General features: G+C 39.3%; 1 protein-coding gene across 1 annotated transcript in view; it reads right to left on the bottom strand.

The window, feature by feature from the left end:
• LOC137651331 (intraflagellar transport protein 88 homolog) overlaps positions 1-12,208 on the bottom strand; it is a 361,406-nt gene that overhangs the window by 192,000 nt on the left and 157,198 nt on the right. The window contains exon 6 of the mRNA XM_068384619.1: positions 704-921. Within this exon, the coding sequence (XP_068240720.1) occupies positions 704-921 (218 nt within the window). The remainder of the gene's footprint in view (positions 1-703; positions 922-12,208) is intronic.

The raw sequence follows: 12,208 nt of genomic DNA, 5'->3' as shown, positions 1-12,208 counted from the left end.
AGGGTTTGGTCATGAAGGCTTACAAAGAATTGGATGTCTAATGAAATATTTGTAGGTTAGGGTTCATGTTATCAGTAGTGTAGAGACATCTCTAATTTTTGTAGGAATCTTAATCTAGAAAAGGATTTATTAGCGACTTAAAGGTATACCAAGTTGGTATTTGCCAAACATTAACTTGAAGAATTCTGGTTTCCATATCAAGACTGCTGAGCTTTATGTGCTATAGTACCTGCTAGTGATGTGGTCTGATAACAGTTTTGGGCTGATTAATTTTGTTAAAATTCAGTTTTAATTAGTGCTTGGTTTTATTACATAAATCATTAGATGATGAAGTATTATTTAGGCAAAACAGTTTCATAGAAATGAACAGAATGTTTTGTTTTATAAAATTTTGTATTTCTATACTCACCTGATGTGATGTTCATACACATGGGTTTCTCCTCCCCACTGGTTAGTGGCATCAAGAGTATAGAAAATAGTTTCAACTTGCCGAAGTGAGATTAACTATAATTCTATTGAATTAAAAGAAAATAGAAATTATTTTAATTTAAGGGGGTAAACATTGATATACCTGAACTTCAAGAAAGAAGCAATATGAACGTCAGCGAGTATAGAGATAAAGTTTACAGTGTTATTAAAATTCTGTCTTTTATTTTTCTAAATTAAGATTCATGGAAATGATCATGTTTATATTGATAATTACCTCATACTCTTGTGGGTGTTTGGTACCTGATCCAGAGCCATTCTATAAAATTTGATGGCTTTATTATACTGTCCCATTTTATAGTGGATGTTACCCATATTAACACGCAGCCTTCCTGAATTATTAAACATACGGTCCTTGGTAATCACTTGATAAGTATTCAAAGCTTCAGTATACATATCATTAGCAGCGTACTGGTTTGCAAGGTTAAACAGTACCTGATGAGGAAAGAAATGTCTACATTAATATTTGAGATATATCTAATGACCTATACATTCATTTCATGGAATAAAACTCACGCCTTCAAAAAATAACCTGCAAGACACATGGAACAGCTTACCATAAAATATTAATATTACCAGCTACAGAATTGGCCCCAAGATGATGTTAATGATGGCAGCCATAAAATCCTATTTTGATGGCCTGTATGGGATACAGGCCTAATGTTATGAAGCTATGATCAGATTATTCAACTCTTACTGCATGAAAACTGTATATCATTTAGGCCTGCACACATAGGCGCATTAAAAAGCAAAAACAAAAATTAATATTTCTTTAAAGACATTTCAAAACCTCACAAGTTGCTAACAAATTTGTCCTTTACTATATTACCAAAACTTTTTCATCTGACAATAACCTCTCACAATGAACAACCCTGTACACTGCTTTTATCTAAAATATGCTTATGAAGAGGATACGGCATGCAAGCCAGGGATTAACATTATTCCTGATGCTTTTGCATCTAACATTACCGTATTGACAACGAAGGGGAACAAACACCTCTCTGCCCATTTCATGGAAATAACAACCTAAAAGGTCTATTTATATTTGATTAGGAACACTATTTAAGGAATAAAAATCTTCTAAGGTGATTTTGATCATTTCCCTATTCATTAATTCATTACCATGAATTCCTGCATATGAGGGAACCAAGCATAAATGAAGTTATGTACCAAGAGAAATGTGGAAGATATCCTAAGGCTTTTGGAAATAAAAATTCTTTATTAGGTCTATGGCACTCTTAGGTCATTGTATACAACAAATAATTTTCTTTATTTTTTAAAACAAGTTCCAAAGCTTTAACTAAGGATGTCACCTCTGGTAATTACAGAGGCACAATTAGGTAACTTGTCTACATATGTTTCCTCCTTATGAATTGAAGTACAGTACATCAAACACCATTTCCTGGCTTTTAGCTATTACTAAAAAGCTTAACTTAATTTATAAAAACTTCATTATATTGTAGGAACTTATTTAACTTTTCCTTTAAAAACATTCTTCTTTGAGAAGAATTTTGGACATTGAAAAATTTCTGGTATGACACAGGGTAAGATATGTGTGTGGTTAACTTCCTGGATTTCTTACCTTTTAGAAGAGATGTCAATAACTTGATTATTTAGTTTAATTCAAGTTCCCAACTTCTCTAATTACATCAAATGAGGGATCAATAGAGCACATTCAAGATTTACTTCAGTTCAAATATCCCAGATCCAACACTCCCTTTGCAAATTAAGTAGTAAATCATTAGTATCTACATAAATGCTCTTAAAGGGTAGATTCTAAATACATATAGTTGTAATTTAAGCACCATATTAGATACATCTAATTTGTTTAATTTAGAATTCAAATGGAAAAGAATATATATGACAGCCTTACTTAAGTTGCGACCACACAGACAATACCAATACCTAAATGATGACTTATTGTCTGCTCTGAAAATAAGACCAGAGAAACCTTTGGATGCATTTAAAATTTCAGTAACCTCAAGTGCCAGGACCCCATAAGTTTAGAATTAACTATGAAGGAAAAAAAATACTTCTCATTCATAAAGAAAAAATGATACCTTTCAAAGTTAAAGATAGTAATGAAGTGCAATTTACATACAGTATTGTAAAGAACACCTTAAGGAAATACTCTTATTAGTAGGAAATTTTAAATCCTGCTCACAAAACTATTCACTAATGGTGCTAATCAGACTTTTGCTAATGTTTTCAGGCTGATGAAAAATCAAAACTAGTGCATTAGAGTATTATCAGTCCATAACAATGAAAGAGCTCTTTACAGGGGCTTTCCATCTCTATTTTTTTAATGATACCTTCGACTTCAAGCACACTGAATTTATTCATGGGCACATAAAGGTCTTCGTCAGCTTCAGGGAAATCAATCAAATTATTCCCTTCATATCTCATATTCATAACCTCACGAAAGTGTCCCATCCAACATTGCCTTTCTTCATCTTCTGTTATTATAACAGATACATCTCACTTTTTGATTGGTTTATTCTTCTTCATTTTTCCCCAGTAGAGATTTCACTAATAATTCTTTGAGCAATTCTTACACCATAGCCTCTCCCTGAATTCATAGCTTTGTCAGTCTCATCTGCATTCCTGTCTAAATGTTCTCTCCAGTCATTCCTGACTTTTCTTTTGACTTCACTATCAATACTTGAATACTTAGCATGCTCTACCTTGAAATTTTCATTACTTCCTCAAAAACTTTCAGCAATCAATTTCTGCCTTTGTCTCCTTTTTATAGTATCCCAAGTATCCTTTGATATCTATGGCTTTCTTCTTGTAACTGCATATCCCTACCAACTGACTGATATATGTTCTTAATATCACATTATTCTTCATTCATTGTCTGCTCTTTTTCTCTTGAAGTCTTTAAGACTGCAAATCGATTCCCACATTCAATTGCAACGTTTTCTCTCTGCTCATCTTCTAAAAGCTTAGTTGTATCAAACCTAGATATTCTATATACATTCTGTTGTGCTTTCACTTTTAATTTTAGTGTGGCAATGAGGATCTGGTGATCAATACCAATATATGCACCTCTATATCTTCTTACATTTTTCAGAGTCTTTCTTCTCTCTTTATTAATGAGTATGTGATATATTTTATTTTTTTAATTGCCACATGGTGAAGTCCATGTGGATGTCCTTGTGCTGGAAGAGTACCTCTGATAACAAGATTTTTGCTGAACAAAAACTTATAAAGTTTGCCCCATTTTCATTTGCAACTTTGCCAAGACCCTCAACACCCATCACATTCTCTATACCTTGATCATTCCTTCCAACTTTAGCACTGAAGTCACTAATCACAATTTTCATATCTCTCTCTGAGATCTCATTTATTACACTCTACAATTCTTCATAGTATTCATCTTTCTCTTCTTCAGGAAAATCGTTTGTTGGCGCATAGCAAACTATAATACTCATATTGCACTGCTTTGATTTAAACTTTGCAAGTAACACTCTACTATTTACAGCTTTCCATTCCATGAATGCCTTTCTGCTTTTGGTGTCATTATTATTCCTACCCCTTCTCTTCCAACTACATCTGTTCATCCTGAGTAGATATATATATATATATATATATATATATATATATATATATATATATATATATATATATATATATATATATATATATATATATATATATATATGCAGTGATCTAAGATTTTTTTACCAATGGAATGGTTTTGGCTGAATGGCAGGGGTTCGGATTTCTGCCCACCCAGAAGCTATTATCATATATGAATTCCAGTGGATATATATTTCCAAGGTAGAATTTGGTATTAAATGGCCTTGTCGTTGATATTTACATTGATTAAAATCACGAATATTAGTGACATATATTCATCCTAAATAACCACGTGTTGCAAACTTACAATTAAGCTATCATGGTGGAGATGGATTTCGACAGGAATATGTACAGTGGCTTGTCATAAACTTATACCTCTCTTGATAGCTCAGTAGGTAGAGTCCTCGCCGGCATGGTTTAGGCTGAATGGCAGGGGTTTGAATCTCTGCCCAGCCAGAAGCTATTATTATAAATGATATATATATATATATATATATATATATATATCCTGAGGTAGAATTTGGTATTAATGACCTCTTGATGTATATATACATTTAAAGATTATGGAAAAGCTTTTGATTTTATCAAAACTTCACCAGTAATGAAAGCCCTTCAAAGACAAGAAAAAAAATAAACTATGTTAAAACACTTGAAGATACCTACTAAAAAATACAGAAATCTTAAAACTACAAAAAGATAGTGAGAAAATTCCCACTGATAAAAGTGGTTAAACAGGGAGATCCCCTCTCTCTTACATTATTCACAATATGCATTAAGGAAGTTTTTTGGGCTCGAGCCATATCGTCCTGATGGAAGGTCCCTTTGGCAGCTTCCTACTGTATAATATTTCTGCGAGTGATATTACAAGAGAATTACCATCAGGTATCACAGGGTTCTAACCCCCGGAACGACTATCCGAAGATATCGTGTATAATCAGGGAATTATCCATAGATAACCATAGATATCTACACCCCCAACAGACTTTACCCAGTCTAGTCAACTAGGGGGAAGGATAAGCGAGGAGCCGTTACATATCCTCTCCCCATATGGTGCCCCTGTTCGTCTCTGATGAGTCATTCCTTTTGTTCACAGCATTCCTACTGTGTTGTGGTTTTTTCGGTGCGCCCTTTTTCAGCCCTTTTGGAGTCATTCCTGGCATGATGGCTTCCTCTTTGTCACCTAAGTTGAGTACCTTCTTCTTTTACAGTTTGAATTAGCTGTAACTGCTTTAGTTCCCCTTGGGGAGTGGTTTATCAATTAACTTTGTTAGGCGATGATCCGAGTCCAGCTAGCCATTGGGCGTACACAGTCTATTTCGTGTTCACTTAGTCTTATTTCACTAGTATCACGTTAGCTAGCTTTATTTTAGCATTACGATGCCTTGGGCTCTGCTTTGTGTATACTTTTACTGTGCATTAATGTAGTTTCAGTTCAAGTTTTATGCGTGTCGGTCGTGGCTAGCCTAGCTTAGAGAGTGGTAGTTTTGTCGGAGACGGGTTCGCCGATGGCGTTCAGGTCTTTCTTACTGGTCTCGTTGGCAGCAACTTATTTACCCTTAGGGGGTTTTTTCCTCAGTTATACTAGTTTACTGAGCCCCTATGCCTGCCTGCCTTCGATCCCCCGTTTTTACGACCTATTAGGCTTAGCCTAGCTCTCGTTGGCGAATCCGTTGGTCGGCCATGCTGCATTCGCTCGTGATCTTCCATGCTAGGACTATGCAGTCTTTTGAAGCTCCCCTTTGCGAAGGGTGATCTCACCATGTCGATTGCTTAAACTATTAAGTTTACCCGTAACGTTGCCTTCTAATTGGCCATTTCTCTGCGGAGATATAGGAGCGACGGTTCTTTCCATGAGCATTTTCCCACCCACCCTCCTCTTTGGGCTGAGAGCATCAGACTTTAAGGAGGCTATTTTTTCCAGTCTCACGTCCTTCAATAAGGGAATGGAAATTTTGTACTTTATCTCCTCCTTTCCCACTACTGCAATTACACACAATTTGGGGATTACTATTCCCTCAATTGTTAACATGGAATGTTAATAACCCATTTCTTTCAGCTTTTGGTGACTGTTAGAGGATGTATTATTCATTTAAACCCTTTTCTCCTTACAGGCGCTGCCTATGATGGAGATGCATGCGAAATGTCGGAGGATGAATGGTCCAATCTCGTACTGGGACCATCAGGATTGCAGTGTTTTTAAGGACCTACTTCCCTCCGGATGGGTATCGAAGGATACCTCTGATGACAACTGCCTTCTCCCGCGGTCCTTTCACATTTGGGTAAGAGGATTCGAGAAGACGGTGGAGTTTGATGAAGAACCCTTCCCTTCGATGGATGATTCTTAATGCCGGATGTGGATGAGGTAAGTCTGGGGATCATCAAGGATTGAGTAGTGTCTACCACTTTAGCCCCCACTAGGACAACGGCCTCCCTGTCTATGTTGACGATTACTTCTTCCGTGACAGGTGATATTCCAGCCCTTTTTCCCCCCAAGATCTTTTGCTGGGCTCATGGAGCCCCTAGTTCCCAAGTACCTCGGGTAATCCAGTAGATCCGGTAATTATGGCTAATATGAAAGCCTTCATGGAGGGGAATTAGTATTACCAGCTGATGATATTCAAGGCCTCGTGAGAAGAGATCCAGCCCTTGAAGAAGCAAGAGGAGTCGACTACGGATAAGGTCTTGCCCTCCTAGATACCTTATTGCATGCAGCAAAATCCTTGAAGGTATGTCGGGCACAGCGTGCTCTCTGAGGGCATCCTCCACATTGAAGACTACCCCTTTGCTATGTGAGACTAACTGAGGGGGTTTTGTTGAGGGATATTACCATCCCTACAGAATCAATCCTCCTGGAACACACGAGGGCCCAACACCAAGCAGTGAAAGAGATGAAAACGGCAGGGTGTATCAATACACAGATTGTCGTCTTGAGTAAGAGGTTGGCCACCTTTGTGGCTCCAGACAATATGGTCTTCCCCTTTGCCTTGAAGAGCTACGCAGCAGTGGAGAAAGCCATCCGTGAGGGTAAGCCTCTCCCAGCTTTGGAAGAGTGCAAACTTGTCTTACCACATGATGCCATACACTGGACCAGTGCCCAGTTTACTTTTGCTATAGGTAAACTGGATAAGGATGTGGCTGGCCGCCGTTTTCATGAGAAGCTGCCCTTTTTCAGGCTGAGTTGTAGGCCAGAGAAAGGTTGTCAGCGTCGATGTCTTTGTAGTACTTCACGGAAATGAATTGATCGAGAATTTTGCAAATGCCTCAGTATTTTCCTTGCTGGCAAAAACTCATTTCGCCACCTTTATGAAGGACCTTTATGCTTCTTTTCAGGCCCGTCGAGCCTGCAGAGAGCATGTAATTGCCACAGCTACCATCCGCCTCAAGATGAAACGTTCCATCACCTCTAGCATCTGGGAAAAAGACCTGTTTTCTTAGAAGGTGTGAAGGAGGTTATAGATAAGGCTGTCGCAGAGCACAAGAGCCTTTCCCAGAAGTGGGGGATCTCACTGAAGAGGAAGTTCACCCCCGGGAGAAGCCCATAACCCAAGAGGTCTTGCAAACTGACCTATCATCGAAAGTTTTTTCTCCTCCCCATGCTGCCATCCCTCAGACTGTCTACACTGTGCCCTAACAAGTGGTGTCACAGTCCCCGGCCTTCAACCTTGTGTATGAGTAAGGGTCGTCTTCCGAGGCCGTTCTGACAACGGAAGGAAGTCCAGGGGTCGTGGACTTCGACATAGTAGTGGAGGAAGAGGTTCATGTCCTCAACACAAATATTGAAGGTCTCCCAGTAAGGGGATGGCTGGTCTTGTTCAAGGACTGTGAATCCTTCAGTCCTCGGACCCAGAGCGTCATTTCCAACGGCTTGAGTTGGAAGTGGTAACAAAGGCCATCAAAACTCGGGAGGTTCTTCCAGAAAACAACACCTTATCTGGACCAATATATATAAGACCTTCTAAAGTGAAGAATTATCCATGGCATGAGATCTATGAGATTTCAAGGTAGTCTATTTTGCGTGCCTAAGAAGATTTCGAGCATTCTTCAAACTATTCTAGTCTTGTTCCGTCTAAACCTGTTTGTTCAGTGAGACAGGTTCCGGATGTTGACTATTTCGCAAATACAGACCTTACCATCCCTGGAGGCTTTCACTGTCTCTATAGATCTTACCGACGTCTTTTGGTATCTTTCGATAGGTTGACACTTTGGTTTCAGCTTGGAGAGAAAGGGCTACGTATTCAGAGCTATGCCATTCAAGCTCAACCTTGGTTTCAGCCTGGAGAGAAAGGGCTACGTATTCAGAGCTATGCCATTCAGGCTCAACATAGCTCCAAGGATTTTCATGAAGTTTACCGACGCAGTTGTACAACAACTTCGGGAGAAAGGCCTTCAAGTAAAGGCGTGCCTGGACGACTGGCTAGTGTGAGTTCCCTCGGCACTGAGTGCTCAGAAGCAGCCACTCAAGTTGTACGGTTCCTCCAGTCCCTTGGATTTCAGATCAACTTCAAGAAATCAAGACTGGCTCCAGCTCAACACTTCCAGTGGTTGGAGATTCATTAGACTCTAAAGTCTCACTCCCTATCTATTCCTCCCTCCAAGAGAAATGAAATGGAGATGTCAGTCGGGTTCCTGAACAAGTCGGGGATGATCACCAGGCGACGTCGAGAGGAGGTTCTAGGTTCTTTACCATTCACCTTGGTAACGACTTCTGTCCTCCAAGTATGACTCAAAGATACAAGCAGAATTTGGATAGGGCGAGCCTCCAAAGCTCTTCTCGACCATCAGAAACAGACTCCGGTTTCACTGCAGAAGCAACTTAGACCGTGGTCCACTGCCAAAAGTCTTCCACAGACGGTTCCGGTGCGTTTTCCTCTTCCAGTAATGACACTTTGTGCGGACGCCTTGTTGGATGGATGGGGGACATAACCCACACAAGAAAGTGCAAGGCCGTTGGTCTCAGAAATTTCATCTATTCCACATCAATATTCTAGTCCATGGCAGTTTTCTTGTCCCTCAAGAAATTACACTTGAAGGAGAACTTTTATATCCATCTACAGTAGACCTCGACAGCAGGGCGTTAGTCCATTGCATCAACAAGCAAGAGTCGAGGTCTCCTCAAATAAACCACATAATGATAGTCATCTTTATGTTGGCTCAGAAGAATGGTTGGCACTTGTCAACATCCTACCTTCAGGGAGATCAAGTCCCTGGCCTTCAAGTGGATCTGTTTGCGACGAGTCTCAGCAAAATACTCCCCTGCTAGGTAGCACCGAACGTGGATTAAGCAGAAGTGGGCATGGACGCGATGTCCCTGGATGGGAATCGTTGGACGAATATTTACATGTTTCCACTGTTCAACCTCCTCATGGAGGTTTTGGACAAGTTTCGATCTTTCCAAGGGACGGCAGCTCTGGTGGCTCTCTGTGGCCAAAAAGCAACTGGTTTCCCATCGTCACAGATTTGAACCCCAAGTTATTTCCGTGACCAACCTGATTCTGTCCCTGAAGGAACAGTAGGAGATTGTTAACGCTTCATCATGGAGAACGAACAACCTTCATTATTATGATTTTTCGCCCTAGCCCTGGGAAAGAAGTTCCAACTTCAAAGTGATAAGTGGGTATTTGCGGATACTATGAGTCATCTAACACCATGACTCAGTATGAAATGTCATGGACGTAATGAGTCAAATACGTCAAAGAAAGAAATCCAGGGAGATCTGGATTTTTGTTTAAGTTTCCTGCTTGCTTGGCACGTTTAAGGTCTAGCTTCCTCCTCGATTTCGTCATACAATTCGGCCCTCACTAGACCTATGCTGTACGCCTTCGATGTCAACTTTAACTTGGATCTCTTCAAGGTTTATATATACCAGGTCAGCCAACGCGCAGCTTAAGCTGTGAATCACCCATACTGTGACGTCAAGCTTCCCCGTCTCACACACGTGGGTAAACAAAACAAAGGACCGTTGCCTTAGTTAGCTACCTATAGAGGTAACGTAAACAATAGGAGACGCTGTGTCCATTATCATTTTCTTCATTCGTTCATTCCGTCACTAATAATGCCAAGTAACTGCGCAGTATTTGGCTGTTATAATAGACATGATAAAACTAAAAGCTCAAACATAAAATATCATCGCTTTCCAAAAGAAAAACCATACATAGACCAGTGGATACATGCATGTTACCGTGCAGACAGAATTAACGTTGTGGATGCTACTGTTTGCTCGATTCATTTTAAACCAGGCGATTACAAAGATGACATAAAGTCTAGGTTACTAGGTACTGAAAGTCCTAGAAATTGACTACCTACTTACACAAACACTAAATCAAGATTGCTTTGAACATTTCTTTGGGTGTATAAGGCAAATGGATGGGCACCATGATCATCCTCATGCTTTGAACTTTAAATTTTGGCTAAAATAAATGTTACTAGGAAAGGAAATTAAAGTATTAAGTGAAAAGTGTAATATCACCACCGTTGAAAAATCTCATGAATCAGCCAAAGACGATGAATTTATCACGAAAGAAAGGTACTTAGCATTAGAAATAGGTCTAACAACGCAGATATTCAGAAATTTAGATTTTGATTTAGAGAAAGATGCTTTAGAGGAGGAATAAGACCTTTTGAGAGAAAATAAAGAAATAAAGAAAGATATTGGGGGAGTAATTGAGGAAGAAGCTCTTAAATACATTGGTGAATATATTGTTAAGAAATTTTGTGTAAAATATCCTTAGGAAATAAGACTGAAGAAGTGCTAAGGAATGATACTTGGATAGCAAGTGTTAATCGGGGGGAATTACATGTACCTTCTAGTCACTTTTTTTCACAGTTGTTAATAATGCGGGAGATTTTTAATGCTGTATACGGGGAAGCTCTCATGGAGGGAAAAAATAGTTTTAAAAAGCTTTATTTAGAATTAAAACAGTCAGGTATTGAAGTTCCTGACGATGTTATTGCCTTTTTTTTTGTTAAGATATCGGTATATTTTCGAATGCGATATCTTAATAATTTGATAAAGTATAGAAAACCTCAAGGACAACCATGCAGGGAGGCCCTAAGGAAAAAAAATGAAAGTTGTAACTTAATAAAATATTTTCCAAAGGTAAAATGTTGTTTTATTTACATTGACTGTGTGATAGATCTACGTTCTTAATGGGTCTCGCCAACACTAAGCCCCTTCAGATGACGTAGGTGCGCAGAAGAGGCTTAAAATCGGTACGCTGTCTGGCTGACCTGGTATATCTGGACCGTGGATCTCTTCAACAAAATTCCGAAGGCTTGTCAAGGCTGCGGCCGTCGGCTCCACCGAAGCCTATCTCTTGGTCTTTGGACAAAGTTTTGCATTTCTCTTCGGACATAGACAATCAAATGTCTTCCATTCATGTTCTCACTCAGAGAATCATTTTTTTAATTGCAATGGCTTCCGGTGCTCAAATTAGTGAGATTGTGGTGCTTTCTGGAGACGAGGACCACATTGAACTTGTGGATAGTGATGAGATTAATTTATACCCTGATCCCGCTTTTCTAGCTAAGAATGAGCTTCACTCTAAATGTTGGGGTCTATGGAAAATAGTTCCCCTATCAGATGACCATTCCCTGTGTCCAGTGCAGGATTCAAAAGGGTATTACTGAGAACAGTAGAGTTTAAGGGAGGTAATTTCTTTCAAAAAAGAAACACTGTGGTCTGATTTGTCTCTGAAACAGTTACGAGCAATAATTACTTACTTTATACAAAGAATGGACCCGGCTAGCATGCCATCGGGTCACAACCCTAGAGAAGTGGCTTCCTCCCTGAAATATTTCCCAGTATATGTCCGTTGAGGGACTGCAGGCATATACTGGTTGGAAGTCCACTTGGGTTTTCTTCGGGCAATATCTGAAACAATTGTAGGAGATATGCCATTTTGTGGTGGCAGCGGGAAGTGTTATCAAACCCGCTGCAACGGAGTAGCTCACAATGCGTCCTAGGGCACTCCTCCAGCTTGTTATTTACAATGAGTAAACAGTTGGTTTTTGCTTCAAGGAAAAAAATGCATTTAATCATTTCCTTTTCGGGGTCACGTGTGTCTTTCCGACACTATGTTTGTTCCTTCCGTGCTACAACCTAACTATCTAAATGATGGTTAAGCTATATCTCATTTGGTTC

The sequence above is a fragment of the Palaemon carinicauda genome, chromosome 1 (genome assembly GCF_036898095.1).
Source record: "Palaemon carinicauda isolate YSFRI2023 chromosome 1, ASM3689809v2, whole genome shotgun sequence".
NCBI lineage: Eukaryota > Metazoa > Arthropoda > Malacostraca > Decapoda > Palaemonidae > Palaemon > Palaemon carinicauda.
This window is presented reverse-complemented; position numbering and strand designations above follow the sequence as displayed.